The sequence below is a fragment of the Dermochelys coriacea genome, chromosome 1, assembly GCF_009764565.3.
Source record: "Dermochelys coriacea isolate rDerCor1 chromosome 1, rDerCor1.pri.v4, whole genome shotgun sequence".
In the NCBI taxonomy this organism is placed as follows: Eukaryota; Metazoa; Chordata; order Testudines; family Dermochelyidae; genus Dermochelys; species Dermochelys coriacea.
The window spans coordinates 79,657,294-79,678,080 of record NC_050068.2 but is presented as its reverse complement, the minus strand read 5'-3'; the positions used below and the strand labels follow the sequence as shown (position 1 = coordinate 79,678,080).

The window sequence follows — 20,787 nt, the reverse complement described above, 5'->3', positions numbered from 1 at the left end:
GAGCAAGAGCAAGGTATTTTTATGCCTACAACTAAAAGGTATTTTAGACATACTTCCATACAGGTTTCAAACAAGAATTTGTGTTTCCTTCATTAATGTCTCCTTGAAAAGAAGTTTAATTTGTTTACACTATTTCTTGCTGTCATGAACTTTGCTTTGCACTGTCAAGCATGACAAAAATATATATTGGAATTAGATCAAATATAAAACCGGTTAAATTCATATTCTCCTTTCCACAAAAGATGCTTATTTAACATGGGCATTGCTCTTTTAAAAAAAAAAAGGAAATAGGAACATAATGTTGGACACCTTGTCAGATCCCACACATTATTAATGGCATCCATCATAGGTGTGACAGTGTTTGGATATGTGTGATGGTCAGACGAGGCTGCATAAGGGGTTAGAGGAATGCCTAATGAGAGCTTAATTCCTCAAGAGGTCATGGAGCTTTGACTCAGGTTAAAAACAAAATTCTAAAACTAAAAAAAAACCTGAAACACATTGCGTTTACAAAAGCTAGCATGAGCTATGGAACTCCCATGTTCAGTTAGTCACTGTTGCAACAGCGCACATTAAATATACTTTTGGATATTTAGTACAGAGTACAAAACTACTTTTAGGATTTATATTTTTCATTTTGAACAATTCATCAGAAATTGAAGATAACACTAGTCTGAAGGTCAGGGCCTGTCCTAGGCCAGTGGTTTTAAAACTGTGGGTCACGACCCCATACTGGGTTGCAGAATGTAAGGCACTGGGGCGAGGCAGCTCTGGTCAACACTGCCGACTGGGCCATTAAAAGACCCGTCAACAGTGCTGCCCAGCTAAGGCAGGCTAGCCCCTACTTGTTCCGAAACCACGCTATGCCCCGGAAGTGGCCAGTAGCAGGTCCGGCTCCTAGGCAGGGGGGGACCACAGGGCCCAGCATGCTGCTCCTGCCCCAAGCACAGGCTCCACACTCCCATTGGCCGGGAACTGGCCAATGGGAGCTGGGGGCGCGGTGCCTCGGGCGAGAATCGCATGGAACCACTTGAATGCCTCCGCCTAGGAGCCAGACCTGCTGCTGGCTGCTTCCGGGGCGCAGTGTGGTCCACAGTGCCAGGACAGGCAGGAAGCCTGCCTCTGCACCCCCACTGTGCCGCTGACCAGGAGCCGCCCGAGGTAAGCCCACACCCCATACCTCTGCCCCAATCCTGAGCCCCTCCCCACAAAACCCCTCATCCCTAACTCCATTGGGTCAGGGGCATCAACAATTTTCTTCAACAGGGTCACCAGAAAAAAAGTTTGAAAACCACTGTCCTAAGCAATGGCTAAAAGACACTAGCTAGACTTATGGGCTAATTACAGATATAAGACCAGGTATTTCAGGATATGTCTACACTGCAAATAAAACCCGCAGCTGGTCAGTGCCAATTGACTGGGGCTCGAGCTGAGGCGTAGATGTTCTGGCCTGAGCTCTGGAACCTTCCCAGCCTACAGGGTCCTAGAGCCCAGGCTGCAGCACAAGCCCAGAGGTCTTCACTGCAGTTAAACAGTCCTGCAGCCCAAGCCCTGCAAGCCCAAGTTTGCTGGCATGGGCCAGCTGTAGGTTTATAATTGCAGTGCAGACATACCCTCATAATCCACAAGGAAACAAATGTTACATGCTCTTGGAAAGCTGTGGCATTCTTCCGTTTCAAGCCCTGGTATTTTGAAAATTCTGGACCTTAAATCTTGCCACTCTAATTATTAATTGCTTTAATCTGAACATGTATTGCAATACACAATTGCTATGATAGCCAGAACTAGAAACAAATGCTTTATGCCATATGAAAGTATGTCTCAGTTCTCAGATAGGATAAATCTTTAATCTACTTCTGGCTCTTAGCGTCACTGGATACTTAAGTGAGCACTGCTGACTTCAACAGAAACTTCACTAAATTAAGCACTAAATTAGTTACTACTAAAGGTCAGTATACTCCTACATAAAAGGAACACATTTTACTTTCAATCTTTGTAGCTAGCATCTATTCACAGAGGATCTCTACCATGAAATTGATGGTAATACATGACCTTAAGTTTTCAGACCCAACCCACAGACCACAAATTCAAAATGTAATCTAGCCCTCATTTTTTACAACCAGTAAACTTTCCTAGACTAATGATCAGCAAGAAAAGAAAAATCTCTGGCCATGATCTCTAAAAATTGCTATGGCAGATGTGCCCATGAGTGACATACCACTCGCTCTTTCCCTCCATACCTAGACAGATGCTGATAATGGAAACCTAAGTACAGGCAATCAATTAGTTTAGTTTCTGACTTCAAGCCATTTCTCAAGACAGATGAAATGTAAGAACTTGTCTCCACAAGGAAGCTGTATAGATTTAGTTAAGCCAGTACAAACATGCTGTCTGGACACGCACTTCAGTTTAAGTGCAAGTTTTTTCAGTTTAAACAGACTCCAATCTAAACCATAATAAACTTGCTTAGTGGGAATAAGGTAGTTTGCAATCCTGTAACATGCAGCCATGAGGCTGAAGACCCAAGTGGTCTTCACTACATTGGACTCTAGGATACATTTTTGCCATAAGACAAGTTAGTGGAGATAAGGAAATCTTACATCATTTAACAGCAAGAAATATTAAGTTATAGGCAAGTGATCTCTCAACTATAAATTTTCTTAAACTGATGACAGGAAAGAAGCAAACAATGAACTCCAGAAGAGGTTTTTAAATATGTCAAAAACAGTTTTTTGATCCATCATACCCAATGTCATTTCTGTGTGGGGAAGCTATCAGTTTAGAAAGGAAACTCGAACAAAATCTATAGGCTTCTTCGATGGGAGAACCCAGGGGAAAAAAAAAAGTTGCTTTTGGAGGAGATGGAACAGACTTATTGGGGAGAACAGGTCACCGGATTCCAACAGAGTATACACTAAAATGTTTTCTGCTGATTAAAGCAAATAATGAGTTCCTCCAACCTCAAGTATACACAGACTGACATCTTGTTTCTAGTGCTCAGCATCAAAAGTGTCTCATTTCCCCAGTTCGCAAGCAAGAATCAACATTAAATTCCTGGAGTCAGTATTAAATAACTTGTATGTTAAGGCCTGTTGTGAAATAAAATGTATTGCTATCTCTTAGGCTTTCTGTAGGACCACATGAATCTTGCTATCACATTCATTTAATTGGTAGAATGGAAATATGCCTGTAGCTTTTGGGTTAAAAAAGTCTGATGTAAAATTAAAACTGCAGACATTTAAGTGGAAAGCTGCCAACTGTAAACAGGAATCAACTAACATTTGATGTCAATGATGATAACATGTCAATGCAATGTGGCGTTTAAATTTTCAAATAGGATCAACAGCAAAAAAAAATGTAAAGCCATTGGCCGACAATAGCACAATGGCTATCTATGAGTAAGTGGATTAGAACAAAGCATCTGAGCAGAAAGAAAATATTAGTAGCTCATTTTCTCCATGTTCTTTGCAGCAGTTTTCCAATGTACAGATATTCTGGGACTGCTACAAAAACACTATATTAGCATAATAATCAACAGCACTGCTTGACACTAGACAAAATAGAAACAATTGGCTTTTGGAAGATTATAAGCACTATTTTCAGAGTAGCAGCCTGGAGACTCCAAACTGACAGACAGTTTATGATTTAACTAGGCTTGCACAATTTTCCAGAAATTGGTTAACTAATTTTCAAGGAAAGTTCTTAAACGTTAGTTGTGATACTAGCCTGCGGCACTGCGATGAAGAGCTATTTATACCAAAAAGTTGTATGATGAAAATATTCCATGATGTCTATTTGATTTTATGTAAAAATCAACCACCACCAAAATGTGAGGTTTTAATGATCATTGGAAGCTGTTGCCATCATCTTTAGTCAAATTCACCATAAGTTAGAAAGTGTCCTGGCAAACAATAGCCAGGTGGTGATCAAAAATGGGATTCTTACTGAGGAATCACAATTACTACTTCAGGGCTCCCCAAGGCACAACTCAGAGTGGATGGGAATTCACATTAAAAGAATACAGGATTAAAACCAGATTCCCTTGGCAAAAGACTAAATATCATTACACTCATAAAACCTACACTAAAATAGAGAGGACAATCCTTTAAGCAAATCTAACAAACAGGAGATGCCTAAATTCACAGAATTAAGTAGACTTCTAAAAGTTCACACATCAGTTGGGAATGTGACAATGATACATAGATAATTTGCAACAACATCTGCTATCTGATCATTAGTTTCATGATTGTGTCAAATGCCCTAAAATTACTTTGTGTATATTAAGATTTTATGAGGTCATGATGCTAACCATCTGACTAGCCATGAGCAAGTAATGCTCCGCTTATTCACATCTCCTTCAAATTCACTTATTTTCTTCCCACATCACAACATTATGACTCTATTTTGAAACTAAAGGGGTGAAGGGAAGGAATTTAATCTTAGCAATGTTTACAGAGTTCTTATTTCCTCTGCCACAGAGCTGTCCACATGCCATAGGGAAGAAAGGGCATGGAAAGTCAATTACAAACATACCCCAAAATAAGAACTGTCTTATTTTAAAAGGAATCTTTTAAAAAGGAACTATCATCAGATATTCCATTTCATGGTCAAGATAATCCATTTTACAATTAAGAACAAACTTTTAAAGGAGAAAGTTTGTCACATGCTTCTGCCACATTTGAAAAGTCGGCATTATTGCTCTGGGTTAACAATTCTGGTAACTGAAGAAAAGAGGACAAGTGATAGATTGGACATAATCTCATACATTAAAATTCTTCACCCAAAATAACCAAGAACAGGGGAACAGTTTCCTATGAACCAGACTCCTAAAAAGGAATGAAGTTAGCTATTTTATATCCAGTCAAAATTAAGTTTCTAAAGCCAAAAGTCTCAAAGAATCAAGGGCCTCAAACTTTGGCTATCGCAATATAATAAAAATACCTAGCTCTTATATAGTGCTTTTCATCAGTAGATCGACAAAATCTTAAACATCTGGAGCTGTCTGTGGTCAGATAGCCACAATTTAAACATGGTACAAATGCTACCCAGATTGATAATCCTGAAGCATGAAAAAGACTTACTGTGTTGAATGGGCTGCTGAGTGGGCCTCTGTATGTGGCACACCTACCACCTACACACACACGCACCCACCGCAAGATTATGGCTCCTACCAGACAGAAAGCACCCAGTCCCAAAAAGAAACAGAGGAAGCTGAAGTGTGTGCATTTCCTGCCTGGGAGAGGGAGGGCAACTGTTTGCACCAGCACCTGGAGGGGAACTGCCTCTGTACTCTTTTCCAGTAAACTGAGCTTATCGTTCCAGGAACTCTGCATGGATGTGCTAATCCACCAATAAGGAGACCACCAGCTTCTGTTAGAGGCATAACACAGTAGATATTTTTATTTTGATCAAATTCATTATTATTAAACTTATTATTCAGGGAAATACAAGACCCTAATTTAAAAGATAAGAATGTGTTGTATTAATTCAAAGACAAATGCAGAAAAGGAGGGGGACAGAGGAATTTGCCAGACTTGAAACCCTTTCCCATAACGTGGTCTTCCCCCTGCCTAGTTTAGTGCAACTTCCTTTTCTCTTTCCTAGACATTTGTACAGCCACAGTTCAGCACTGCAGTGTTTAACTGCTACAGAAAAGGTAAGAGTGTAGAATCCCAGAATAGAAAGTCAACTGGGCTAATTTTGCATATTCAGGTTTTATTTTTATTTATTTAAAAAAATATCAGTTCATGGGAAAGTAGGGTCACCAACCCTCCAGGATTTCCCTGGAGTCTCCAGGAATTACAGATTAATCTTTAATTAGAGATTATGTCATGTGATGAATCCTCCAGGAACACCTCCAACCAAAATTGGCAACACTATGGAGAAAGCTGCAACGTCGTTAAAAAGATAGGTTTTACCTGATCTACAGAACACCCAACTCACCCTATCCTGTTCATCCAAAACGCTGCTGCCAAATTAATCTCCCTCACTTGGTGTTCAGACCATGTCACTCCCTCTATAAATGCCTTCACTATATTTGCATTCCCTTACGCAAATTCAAACTTTGTCCTTGTTTTAACATCTGTAAAATATGTCCCTCCCTATCTCTCACTGTTTACCCACTATACGCCTGCAGGGATTGAAATAATAAGAGGAAGTGAGCCAGGGACACATGCGGCAACTATATGCCAGTTGTGACCAAGGACACTCAAAATACAGTAGATATGCAGCCAAGCATGAATCTAGTATCACAGTAAAATGTGAAGTATCAGGGGGTAGCTGTGTTAGTCTGTATCCACAAAAACAACAAGGAGTCCGGTGGCACCTTAAAGACTAACAGATTTATTTGAGCATAAGCTTTCGTGGGTAAAAACCTCACTTCTTCAGATGCAAAATGTGAAGTATTTTTTTTTAATGTGCTTCTGAAGACATTTAAACCCAACCACCTACCAAACAAAATAAGCAGTCCAAGTGACTGAAATAAAGCACAGGGATTCTACAAGTAGAATTTACTTGTCTAGGCTAATCTGATTTCACACCACTCCCTTAGATTTCTCCTTCCCCTCCTGATCCCCATGCATGGGAAATGTAGGCTGACTAGTCCTCACCTCAACACCCTGCCATACATGATAGAGAACCTTGTCTCTCTGTTTGGGTATAGAGAGAAGAGAACAAATTTAAATGAGTTACCACTAGAGATCTGAGGTTGGAATATCCATCTCCCCACAAGCTCCACTGAAATGCAACAAATTAGTACAATAAATTGCCACTTCCAGAACTGAACCTTCCTCTGTTTCAACACTAGTTGCTGGTGCGCCGATCCAAAGCATTATGTTGGTTATATAGCTCCTTCAGAGGCTACCCTGTCACTGAGCATACCTGTAGAGCAGCAGGGAGAGCTACTGCCACAGTAATGCTGTCTTTCTTTTCATTCTCTCTCTGCTGGGTTTTGTTTCCTATGTAGCTCATAATCACAGAGCCTTCCTCACATAAATAAAAACATAGATGGACATTCCTTCTTTACCAAGCTTCAATCTTTGGACCGAGAACAATCTTTTGAACTTAGTAAAAATAAGACTTTCTCCAAAAAATTTTAATGAAAAATGGGGGGTTTTGATCAAATTCAATATTTTTCTAGGACAATTTTTCCACTGAAAGTATCTGCTGTAATTGAAAATTGATTTCCCCCCCCTCCCATCAGTAAACCAACAATTTTTGGTTGCTAACAAAAAAGTTTTCCATGGGGGAGGGGAACAAAACAAAATAAAAAAAATCTTTCCAATCAGCTGTAATAAGCTTCCATTCTGAATGGTAATTTACACAAAATTTCTATTTAATATTTCTGCATCAAAAATGTATGTAAAAATAAAGGAGATATTGATAATGAAGAGTAGCAAAGAAGAATAATGACTAGATCTGAAGGCCCTTGAAATGATCCATTCAGAATCAGCAAGCCAGATAGAAGAATGTATCATTTCCTAAACAAAGGGATTCTGATTAAAAAAAAAAAAAATCCAGCAACTCATCTTTTGCCATAGCTGAAGCCAATTTATAAGCAAATCAGAGGCTTTGAGAGCTTTGGATTAATACCTTGAATATGTTATGCTTCAGAAAGCTTCAATAATATAAATAAAAATATTCAATAAATTTATTGTGTCCATTTTAGATGCCACTGATCTTAAAGACTCACAGATGGGTTCTTTTGGTTATTGGAATGAAAAGGTATTTTCCTCAAAACAGTATACTGGCTTTATTTTCAATTAAGATATCACAGATTCTCTCCAGAGAATAAACTAGGGCCCTTCCAGTTGGCTGCTATAAAAATACTTCATTGAAACACACAGCACACTCACCATCAAACAGGTTGACCCTCACAATGATTTTATCCTTTAGAGAACACCAAGTACTTCAGACCCCACACTCAAAAGAACAGTGTGGGAAGGTTAAACAGTAATTTTCCAGGACACTGAAGCAATTTATTGCCAAGTATCAACCAAAATTAGCATCCACTTTATTAATGTGTCATGGGTTGCACCAAAGTTAAATCTTAGATTTTCCTATTAATTAAAAGCTCCTAGCACTAGCTACACTCACTATTGCTTATAGAATTCAAAGGGTAAAAGGAAAAAACACTGCTTAAAATAAAAGTATACACTATAGTTCAATAAAGCTAGGTATTTTTAAAATGACAATGTGCAAGGATCCCAAAACAGAAACAGCTTCCTGAAACAATTTCTCCAACATATAGGATATTGGAAGTACAGTTGCTTAAACTAACAGAAGTATTTGTAGCATGATTCTGTGAATATTGGTAGTTTTTACATAACAGTAAGTAACAACTAACTTTTCCAGTTTTTATGTTTTAAAAAAGGTTTCTCCTACATGTTATATCTCATAACCACTTTTGCCTTTTACTCCTGTTCTCCAGTAGATTACTTTACTGCTAAAAGGAAGTCTAGAGGAAGGGAGCGGTAGTTACAAGGAACAGCTGGAATGTGTCTGGTTTCTATAACACAATAGAATCCAAGTGTTTTCCACAACTCTGCAAGGTTGTATTAAATATAATACACCCAAGTGCTCATTAAAAACTTCAAAACTTTGGATATAAAAAGCAGCATGTTTGATAGAGAAAAAGGAGTTAAATGAAGGAAGTTATTTCAGTATCGAAAAAACTAACAGGAGCACTCCAAGTATGGAAGATATTATCTGATGTCTGTTCACTCCTGAACTGTGGAAGGAAAATATAAGTGGCCCCAAAAAGCTGATGAAAGGTTCAGGTCACAGTTCAAGAACACAGAAGCAGAGGAATAATAATAGTTCCATGATTGACTGTAGCTAGTAGCTTGGCTAATTGTAACTCAGAACAAAAGAAAGCAACAAGTAAATCTAAACACATCAGTCTAGTCCAAAGATCAACTAAAGAAAGAATGTTACATATCCCAAATATTAGAAAGTGTAAATGTACAGCTAGTGATATTCAGCAGCTTTAGGAAATCTTCCTAAAAATGCTGAACATTAGCATCTGGTGATAAGATTTCAAAGCAATACCAAAAAATACAAAGGCAGCTATTATCATGAATAAAAGAAACAAATATATGTCTGCAAAACCTACTGAGAAGCACTGTAAATTCAACTAAAGTTCTATATGCACACATATTACAGAACTGTGAAGATAAGCAACAAACATTATACAAAATCCTGACTAAAGTGTAAAAAAGAAATCTTACCAATTCACTAAAATATCTTTATATTTTCAAACAACAAAATTACCATCCCAATAGTTCTCCTTGACACACCCCCAAACACACACAGCACTGTGACACTGCATTACTGAGAAAAGAGAATTTCAGCTAAATGCAAGAAGAGCTCAGCCATCATCTTCCGAAATATTCTTACCATCTCTGCTGTATGAATTCTTGACAGTCACTTTCATAGTTTTGAATAGATCAGAGTAAAGTTACTTTTAAAATTATTTCATTTTCATCACTATTTACTTTAAATATTTACTTTAAGAATATCTTGCAGTGGCAGTCCATGTTCATGCCTTAATTGGATAAGTTTAGATTTATTCCATTCAAGTACCCACGGCCAAGAGTCTATACACATACAAAAATAAAATATTGATGCTTTTACTTAATAGAAGCTTAAATCCATCCCTTATGTAGACATTAAGAACCCAGCCAAGACTTGACAGCACAGCTATAAAAAGGTCTCCAGAAACTAGCCCACCCAGGTTTTATGGTTTGATCATAGAATTACTCAATAATAGATATAATACAGGCAGCGCAACATACAGATTTTACTTTTCAACTATACAGCTCCATTCTGAAAACATTCAGGAGGTTGATGGGCTTTTAGCATGCAACCTGGGCATATTTTATTTGTAGCCAGGGAAAACCTTTTCACCATGGTTAGCACAACTGAGGTAATGAATAGTCTGCTCAGATCACATTTCTCTAGGCAATGAAATGAGACAGGAATGCCTATCATCTCTACACTCATTTGTCCCATCTGTTGAACCAGACTGTATATATTAAATCCATGCTTGAAAAGAATGGGTGAGGGAGGATCCTTAAGCAAATGCAGGAAATACATCCCAGCTAGTCATCTTTGCTGCATTGGCAGAAGCCATGAAAATATACAGTAGACATGCTGGCTTTATACCAAGTTCCACAAACAAAGTCAGTTGGTGACCACATGTTAAACGACCATTTCATTGGACTCAATCCTTAGACAGTATGCCCAAATTTGAAGGTTATTTTAAATAACTCTGGTCAGCTTTTAAAGAGTAAGTTCTATCTTCAAGATGGAACATTCTGCCACTAATACTGAAATGAAATATGTAGGATTTTGTTTTAAGATACCTGTAGTATAAAAAGTATTCTAAAATAAAATTTTAGATCACTAATTTATATCAACGCTACATTGCAATACTCCTGCACAAGAAGTATAGCACAAAACAGATCTTCCTGATAACTCTAACATTCTTGGTGACCATGCATCTAACAAACCCAGTTAATGGTTCTCAGAACATGAGACTATTTTTAGAACTCTAGACCCACTGATTAATGGGGGGAAAAAAATCCACAGACATAGGTCACAAGAGGTCCCCTGACATTTTGCAATGCTGAATGTTGCTTGGCCTAACATCTATGTTCACTTAAGTGGATCAGTTAAAGTTGTGTCAGATCTACAGGTCACAAGCCACTGAAGTAAATTTTTTTTTTTTTAAAAACAATTCCCGCCCCCGCCCCACTCCCCAATAGGATCTGCATGGATTACTGCAAGTAGAGATTTACTACTATAAAAAAAAAAATCATCATATTCCAGTCAGAGACCTGTAGGGCAAATAATACTTGACGTTTGCTGGTCAGGATTCAAACTGTGTCAACAAACAGTTTCAAACTGAGAAGTTCACATGGAGAGTTGGTTTCATTTCAAATGTGGAACTCAAATAAAACAAAACAGGAGTACTTGTGGCACCTTAGAGACTAACATTTATTTGAGCATAAGCTTTCATGGGTTACAGCCCACTTCATCAGAACCTCTCCAGCGCATCAAAGATCTACAACATATCCTGAAAAATGATCCCTCACTCTCATAGCTCAAGAGACAGACCAGTCCTTGCTTACAGACAGCCCCCCAACCTGAAGCAAATACTAGCAACCACACAACAAAAATACTAACCCAGAAACCTATCCTTACAACAAAGCCCGATGCCAACTCTGTCCGCATATTTATCAAATTTCAGAGTAGCAGCCGTGTTAGTCTGTATTCACAAAAAGAAAAGGAGTACTTGTGGCACCTTAGAGACTAACAAATTTATTTGAGCATAAGCTTTCGTGAGCTACAGCTCACTTCATCGGATGAATATTTATTCAAGTGACACCATCATAGGACCCAATCACATTAGCCATGCCATCAGAAGCTCGTTCACCTGCACATCTACCAATATGCCATCATGTGCCAGCAATGCCCCTCTGCCATGTACATTGGCCAAACCGGACAGTCTCTACCCAAAAGAATAAATGGACACAAATCTGACATCAGGAATCATAACATTCAAAAACCAGTAGGAGAACACTTCAACCTCTCTGGCCACTCAGTAAAAGATTTAAGGGTGGCAATTTTGCAACAGAAAAGCTTCAAAAACAGACTCCAGTGAGAAACTGCTGAGCTTGAATTAATATGCAAACTAGATACCATTAACTTGGGTTTGAAGAGAGACTGGGAGTGGCTGAGTCATTACACATATTTAATCTATTTCCCCATGTTAAGTATCCTCACACCTTCTTGTCAACTGTCTAAATGGGCCATCTTGATCATCACTACAAAAGTTTTTTTTCCTCCTGCTGATAATAGCTCATCTTAATTAATTAGGCTCTTACAGTTGCTATGGCTACTCCCACCCTTTCATGTTCTCTCTGTGTGTGTTTATATCTATCTTCTTACTATATGTTCCAGTCTATGCATCCGATGAAGTGGGCTGTAGCCCACGAAAGCTTATTCTCAAATAAATTTGTTGGTCTCTAAGGTGCCGCAAGTACTCCTGTTCTTTTTGTGGATACAGACTAACGAGGCTGCTACTCTGAAACCTGTCAAATAAAACAGTAGTTTTATAAGACAATTGATATCTCCATTGCTTTACCTGCATATATTCTAATGGAGTCATTAGCAATCCGAAATCACCCTTCCTTCTGAAATCTTTGAGGGACAGACCAAAGGCTCACTTCCTATCACTGCCCCTGACATTACCATCTATGGTGGTAAGTAGATATCTTTTTCCACCTAGATTCATTAGAAAGAGTCTTTAGGTTGTGGAGAAGGGTAATCTACTCACACATCTTGAAGCAGTGGGGAAGGAAAGAGTTCTAAGCTTGCAGTTATCAAACTCAGTCCAATCCTTTGATTCCTCTTAGACTATCCTTACAGTAGCAGGCATCTCAGAAACCATACTGAGTTCAACAGCAGAAGTAGAGCTATTCAGATTATTTCCTAGTTAGAAGAGAGGAAGGATGGTCTTGTGGTTAAAACTCAGGATGTTAAGAGAGCAGAGTTCTACTCTATTCCTGGCTTTGCCATAGGCTTGCTGTGTGACCTTGTCCTTAGGAAGGGATACCTCTACCCCATCATAATAATATTTTGAAGATGGCATTTCTCACATTTATTCTAACTGTGATTGGCTCTCACCTACCCAACCAAGATGCGAAATGAAAACCAAGCCTTGTATAGTCTTGACTGGCAATGGCCGTTATTGTATAGATTCAGGGGACTCCAGAGGTCTCAGCTGTAATGGTCTATAAGCCTAATTCTCTATTGTGCTCTGGTTTAGAAAATTGTCTGCATAAGGATGCAGAAAGTGGTTTTCATTTTGTGCTCATACAAACTGTTCTCCGACACTGAGAAAATTAGGAAGCTCCAAAAACATCTAGCTCTCTGAAAATGGTCAGTCAATCTCCTGCTGGAATATTGAATTCTGTGCTCATCAAAAAATTCTTTAGAACATGTAACTCTGTCCAGATTTCATTGAAAATTGCACTTGGTGAAATATATATGTCCTTTATTGACAAGGCCTGCATTCTAAATGAATGTACTGTTACACAGTGTTCAAAAGTGACCTCTTCCGCTTACTAGCATTAGCATTACTGATTACCTTGAACTCCTTTCCTTTCTTCTTCTCCTCATCATGTAAAAAGATTGTGCCAAAAGTAGAAATACTGAAATCTCAGCTAATGGAGGACTCACCACAAAGGGCAATAAACTGCAGTTTACAAAAAAGTTTTTTTTTTTTTTTTTTTTTAAAAGAGATACACAAAGTAGCTAGTGTTTGTATCCTTTCGTCTTCCTCCAGCATTAGAAGGTTTTGCTTTGCAAAGTGAAAAAATGCCTCAAGTAAGCAAGCATTTTTAACAAAGAAACTAGGTTTAAACTGCAAGAAAATTGTTAATCTAAAAATGTAGGCAAGATTTTCAAAAATAGAAGCCTAACTAGAGGCTCCTGGATACATATTTGCGAACCTGCCTGATTTTCAGAAATGCAGAGCACTCAACAGCATCCGCCGAGGTTGATGTATTTTTAAACGTTACTTTCTAATAGATTTATGTTGCTGTAATTCACTAGGATTTACAGAGTAACAAATGTTTAGTGTTAACTTAACCAAATGCATCAAGTTTCAGATCTAAGGTCTTGTCTACACAGTGCAGCAATACACACTAGATGGGTGTGAATTCTAACGTGCACCAACATGTTGCATGCTAACTGACCACTGTAACTGTCCTGCTGGTGCACACTAAAGTTCCCTAGTGTGTGTTAACATAATACTGTAATATTGTTGAAGGCTTATCTTATCAAGAAACTTTACAGGGCCAATATCTAAGAGAAAAGTTAATTGATATAGCCAAAGTTACTAATACCAAATGACTTCTGTGTATTTTTTGTAACTGGATTTAATTAAAAACAACACATAGCAAAAAAGACTATAATTGGTTTAAAGCAAAGCTTGAATTTCAAAGTAAACACATTTAAATTTAAGTTTGCCCTGAAGGATTTTTTATTTTTTAAACAGGTTATAATAAAGGTGTTGAAAACATTTTATATTTTAAAATCTGAATATTATCCAGGCAGGTCAGATTACGAAATGCTAAAAGAATAAAATAAATAAAGAATTCATAATTCAGAAACAAAGCATATTTATATTACATCACACAAGCTAAACAGAAGTCTAAAGCTCTGTTTTTACACTAAGCAAGTACCACCAAATACTTTACACTTGCTACTCTTCTCCGTTTGCTACTACCAGTAGAAGAGAGAACTTTTTTTGATTGGTATGACCAGCCAACGTTAAATGGAAATTTTTTTTAAAAAAAAGTTAGGTTTTCAAATAAGGTTCTGTTCAAGTGAGGTAATGTCATTAAGTATAAACTGCACTGACCTTAAACTATTCTTAAAGCGGGAGTACAAAAGTGCCATTTACTTAGTTGATAATCCTCTAAAAATCCCTGCACAGTTTTTAGGCACAAGGATGTCATCAATTTGCAAACAGGAAAGAGAGAACCCTGAATCCAGGATTTGACAAATAAGCAAAGGACAAAATTAAAGGCGTTTCTTTGACTATTTAGTTTTAAAAACTGAGTATTTTGAAGCATGTGTAAAATCAAAAATTTTAGTTGCTATATACACTTTAAAAAAATAAGAGTTCTTTATAAACATACGAAATGATTGAAGTTGGAGCCAGAGTATTAGTCTCTCTAAAATTTACAGAAATGCACTAAAGTTAGTGTACTCATTTTAAACAGTAACTTGACTTGAACACATACCATGCAATTGTATGTCAGGGATAAACTATACCAATCACATTACTCGCTGTAACTCACACTAGCAATATGCACACTCTGGGTCACCAGCTGAACAGCCCTCCCTTTACATGCTGTTCTGTACAGTGACCACAGGCACAGGCTAGAAAAGTTCTGGTATCCGTCTACACATAAACAAGTTATATTAACCAAGAATTAGAGTTTACAAGTCACACAGATACAGGTTACCCATAATTTCCAGTTTCAGAGTAGCAGCCGTGTTAGTCTGCATTCGCAAAAAAGAAAAGGAGGACTTGTGGCACCTTAGAGACTAACACATGTATTTGAGCAGAAGCTTTCGTGAGCTACAGCTCACTTCACTTCGGTGGACCAAATGCATCCGATGAAGTGAGCTGTAGCTCACGAAAGCTTCTGCTCAAATACATGTGTTAGTCTCTAAGGTGCCACAAGTCCTCCTTTTCTTTTTTTCCCCCCCATATTTTCCGGAAGACTATGGGGGTGATTAGATCAAGCTGTCCCAGGAAAAGAACTAAAAAAAAAAAAAAAAAAAGTCATCACAAAATTGTAAATGGTAATTACAGGAGTAAAGCCCTGGTATCCTTTAAGGGAAGGGGTTATTTTTTGTTTTCAAGTTATGAGGCACGGAAGCTTTTCGCACCACATTCTACATATAATAAGCTGCAGCTATTCATGAAGTTAGAAAGCGTGTACACAAGTCTCTTGCAGGCCAAGCTTCCCTCAGCTACCCGCTGAAACAAACAAACAAACAAACTGCAGTTTACAGCGTAGCTTCTCTTCAGTTACTTGCTCTGACCTCGCGGCCCTCACAAACCCAGCGGGGCCGACCACCTCCGCGCTGCCCACAGATGCAGCCTTCTCCCCCTCGCCCAGGCTTTGAGCTCATCGGGTTCCCTGCCAAAAGAATGTGGACCCTATTGTCTCCTTTGAAACGCCCCAGACAGCATCAGTGGAAAACAAACATAAGCCGCGTGGAAAGGCTGGCAGCCGGAGAATTTCACCTTGAAGAGCAGGGGGCATTTCTTTCTCCAGCAGCCAGAGATGGACAAACACTGAGGTTTACAAGCACCTACGCTCCATCAGCGCTGGACGCCAGCTTACCAGCGAAGGGGAGTCCCCAGGTCTATGGGGAATGTTTAGCGGCTAGTGGACAAGACCCAAGCTGTAAAGCAGAGCAGTCAGGCATGACGATTAAGAAAAACACCAACACAAAAACCCTCTCACCTCTACCCATCTCTGGGCTTCCGCAAAAGCTACATCGCAGCTGCCCTCGGCATCCTCTCTCCCCTCCATGGCTGGGAAGCAAGAGAAAAGGGGTGGGGACGCGAGAGATCAGTGGACAACCCCCAGCAACGCCGCCGCCGCCGCCGCTCCGCTGGGGCTGGGGCTGGGGCTGGGGCCAGCCTCCGGCGCTCCGCGAGGGCTTTTGAACGCTCCGGGCAGCTCCTCCCCGCGAGTTTGGGAAGGCTCCGAAACCCACAAGAATCTGAAGAAGCCGCTCTCTCGAGAGCGGATCCGAGCCACCCCAGTGAGGGGCGGAGGACGGGAGGGGGGCGGAGGGGAGGGCGGGAAGTTTGGTTAAATCGCATTTCTCCCCCCCCCCCCAGCAGCAGCCGCCGCCGCCCCCCCATAATGTCAGCCAGTCTCTAGCAGCTGCTTCCAGCCCCTGATCCGCGAGCCGCCGCCGCCTCCTCGGGCTACGCCCCGGGTTAGGGGTTCAGCTTCGCGTCCCCCGGGACAGTGTCCGGAAAGGCCGGGGCTGGGACATGCCCACCCGTGCCCCCTGCTGCAGCCGGGCTGGCTGGGGGGGCGAAGGGGCTCCCCTCCCGGCAGCCGGAGCAGCGGCTCCGACACGCACCGGGGATAGCTCCCGACAGCTGCGCCTCCCGCCACCCACAAATGCCGAGCGGGGACGCAACCGCGCCCCGCTCTTACCTGCCGCTACTCGCCCGGGCCGACTCTGCCCCGCTGCAGCGCGGTCTGGCGGCTCCGCTCTTCACGCCCTGGCTCCAAGCCTCCCTCCCGGGACGCAGCGGCCCGGCCCCACCTGGCGGCAGGTAAAAGAAGCGCCGCCGGAGGACGCGCCGGCCTCGCCTTGGCACCTGGGCTGTGCCGCGCCGCGCGCCTGCAGGTGCCCTGCAGCGCCCCCTCTCCCCGCCGCCGGGCTCGCGGAGCGAAGCGAGGGCAGCTCCCGCGCCGGCCCGGCAAGTTGCCCTCCCCGCTCTTCAGCCGGGTGCCCAGGTGGCGAGACCCTGAGCGCGCTGCCGTTTACTATGGGCACAGGGCTCCCCTTTCTCCTAAAGTCCTTAAAAGGAACAGCAGCTTCCCGGGCGCTGCCTGGAGAGCCACAGAGCCCCCTTTCCTAAGAAGCGGGGGTGTGCCAGTGCCTCCTTGGGCAAAAGAAGTCCACCCCCAGCCCAGGCATGTCGGGCAGGGCTCCAAACAGGGGGTTACTTGTTTGGATTCCTTTCCCATTAAATGGTGCTCAGTTGTTAGGTACTGTTAAGCCCTCACCCACTCTTCCAAAAAGCCCCAAAGCAACCTCTCCTACCTTTCCCCAGTGCCCATGTCAATTATCACCACTGGGAGCTAGGGTAGTGATATTAGGATACAGTCTGCAATGGTTATTCCTGTTGAATCTGAGAGAGTAAGGACTTTTGTGGCAGTCCAAAGGGAAGGGGACGGCCTTCTGGGTTGTCTCTATGTCAATCACTCCTTGTGTTGTCTCCAAAGGCACAAGTCAAGATGCCAGAGGCAAGATTCCAGTATCCTGTGACCACCGCCCCCTGCATTTCAAATGGAGAGGCTTTTCCCTTTTAGCTCTAGCGACTCTTTGAATTCCTTTAGTTAGAGTGGACACAAGGTCAGCCTTAGGGAAAATGGTGCCCTGGGCAAACTTGTATTTTGGCACCGCTGGACTCCGCGAGCACCCCCTCCCCTCATTGCCCCTGGCCCCCATGGCTCCCCACCGCCCCATCACCTCTGGGCCCTGCTGCCTTCGCCACCCAATGCTTAATTTGAATTGAAAGCGGTGCCAGGGCTCAGCCCCAGTATAAACTAAGCACTGGCTGGGCAGCCAGAGAGCAGTAGCTGCTGAGCGGGCAGCCGCTCTGAACGCAACACCACTGCCAGCAGCAGTGCAGAAGTAATGTGGCATGGTATATAGTGTATTGCCACCTTTACTTCTGCACTGTTGCTGTGGCTTGAGGTGCCTGGTGCTTGGCCTGTGGCTCAAGGCAGGCTGCATGCTGTCACACAAGGACTGCATCTTGCCAGAGCCCATGGCCCTTCTGCAGCCCTCTGGCCACTCCTGGGGCCGCGAGCCACCACCTCCTCCTCCAAGGGGAGCCATTTCAGATTGAGGGGGCAACTTTATCTGTGACTCCAGGGGCTACTTAAGCACCTGAAAATTAGTTTTTTTGTTTGTTTTGTTTTGTTTTGTTTTGCAGATAACAACTTAGAAATTAGCTGACTGAAGCACTATATCTAATTCCTATAGAAAAAAAGGGAAATATACATATATACAAACACCAATTAAACCATATTTTAAATGTATATGTACATTTAGAACAATCAGGAGATAATACAGGATGATAGCCCAATCCCAAGCCTTGAAATATCAGTTCCGGAGCTTTAACACAGATATCAGAAACACAAATTTGATACTTTGTACACGATCTTTTAGTAGAGATAAATAAAATTGGCTTACTTTTTCTTCCCCACTCTGTGTTACTGCCATTATCTACTCTATTTTAATCAATTGCTTTTCACTCCACTAAAAACGTATTTACTTAATTTTAACATACTCAATTAAGGATTTTTTCCCTCTTTTATTAAGAAGGGGGAATTATTTTTCTAGTTATTTTGGCATTTATATTTACTGACACAATCGTGTAGGTGACTCACTAACATTTGACTCCATCATTACTATTAGTATCAGAATTGAAACCACATTTATTTTTGTACAAATTTTAAGTTATTTTACAGATATAACTAAAAATACAATTTGAAAATAAGCATCCTTCATCTTCTGAGTGTCTAAAGTTAAGTGTTTAGCTAATTTTTTTAAACTGGCACTGCTAAGGTTTATACAAACTAAATTTACATTCTAGAAGGATACTATTAGTTGATTAAAAAGAAAAGGAGTACTTGTGGCACCTTAGAGACTAACAAATTTATTAGAGCATAAGCTTTCGTGAGCTACAGCTCACTTCATCGGATGCATCCGATGAAGTGAGCTGTGAGCATCCGATGAAGTGAGCTGTAGCTCACGAAAGCTTATGCTCTAATAAATTTGTTAGTCTCTAAGGTGCCACAAGTACTCCTTTTCTTTTTGTGAATACAGACTAACACGGATGCTTCTCTGAAACCTGTTATTAGTTGATTGTGATCATTTTAAATAATGAATGACAAAGCACAATATGGTAATAAAAGTAATAATGATAATTACACCAGCCAGGACAGATTAGGCATTTTAGAACTCACTACTCAAATAATGAAATTTAAGCATAAGAGAGAAATAAAATTATGAAATGCACAGACCAGCCAAAAAATAAAATAAAATAACAGTACTGTAATCCTTAATGAACTTTGAAAGAATAGAATTACAGAGAATATATGTGCATTGCACATTTTGAAAGGAAGTACCAAGAAGTAACAACAACAACAACAACAATAATAATAATAATACAAGAGTGCATCTGAGAGAGCTTGTGTGTTGGGGAGACTGTGTGAGGGAGACTGTGTGAGAGAGAGTGTGTGTGTTTTTGGGGAGAGTGTGTGAGTATTGAGGAAGTGTGTGAGAACATGCATGTGTGTGCGAGAGAGCACGCATGTATGAGACAGCAAGAGTATGTTTGTGAGAGTGTGTGTTGGGGAGTGTGCAAGAGAGCATGTAAATGTGTCTGTTGAGGGGAATGTGTGCATGTGAGAGATAGTGTGTTGGAGTGTGGGAGAGAGCATGCGTATGTGAGTGTGTGTATGTGAGAGACAGTGTGTGTGTGCCTGAGTGAGTGTGTCAGTTCGCTAGGTCTTTAAGAAAGCACTCAGAATCAGGAGCCTGAAAGCTTGTTCAGACACCAGCAGCCACCGGCAGCTCCCACTCCAGACCCAGAGAGGCAGCAGCACAGACAGGTTTCCCCCTGTCCTGTCATCCAGCTCAGTGGAGACCAGGTATGTGGGCAGGGGGAGGGGCACACCCCGACTTCAGCCCTTCCCTCAAGCCCACTGCTCTGCACAGCAGACAGGATGCTCCCAATGATCAGCTTGGCCAGAAGGAAGTGGGGGGGGGGGGAGGAACAGGAGCAGCAGCTGCACAGGGCAATGGAATAGGGGGTGGAGCGGCATCCCTGTTCCAAAGGAGTCACCTGGCTGTTTGTTAGGGTGACCAGACAACAAGTGTGACGGGGTGAGAGGTAATAGGAGTCTATATAAGAAAAAGCCCCCCAAATCAGGACTGTCCCTATAAAATTGGGGCATCTGGTCACCCTACTGTTTGTCCAACTGCCCCTCTATAGCTTGGGTTCCTTTGCCCTCTCCAGATGCTTCTGTTTGCCTGGCTGCCTCTGTAAGCCCAGCTGGCTCTTGGTGGTCAGGGGTGACTCAGGTACCAAACTCTGCGCATGGCGTCCTCTGGAGCAGGTTCTGGGACACCACCCAGCCCGTCCACCCCTAAAGCCAGTCCTGAGTGGACATTTTCCGTTTCTTTAATCTATGTTATATTTCATACACTTAATCATTAGTGTAATGTTGTGGAGGTGAGGGTTTTAACTGTTCTTTAAAGATACCAGTCAATTTGATATCTGAGGAAGGGGCGGGAGGGCTTCTTACCACTTATATTAGATGGGATTTGAATTCTGTACTGGAGTCTGAACTGCTCATTTTATACTCACAATGATTATGGCACAAGTTCCAGTAGCAAGCTTCCCTACAGTCTCACTACTATGCTTCAACCCTG

At 41.3% G+C, this 20,787-nt stretch overlaps 1 protein-coding gene across 23 annotated transcripts in view; it reads right to left on the bottom strand.

Moving 5' to 3' along the window:
• Window positions 1-17,071, bottom strand: part of LMO7 (LIM domain 7) — a 183,875-nt gene extending 166,804 nt beyond the window's left edge. For 5 of the 23 annotated variants that reach the window (XM_043504604.1, XM_043504608.1, XM_043504606.1 and 2 more), the window contains exons 1-2: window positions 16,767-16,905; window positions 16,056-16,126 (exon numbers count right to left, since the gene is read on the bottom strand). In XM_043504604.1, coding sequence (XP_043360539.1) covers window positions 16,056-16,124 — 69 coding nt within the window. In that variant the 5' untranslated portion in view covers window positions 16,125-16,126; window positions 16,767-16,905. The other 18 variants (XM_038408594.2, XM_038408623.2, XM_043504615.1 and 15 more) reach the window with 9 other exon arrangements.
• Window positions 17,072-20,787: the final 3,716 nt, after the last annotated feature.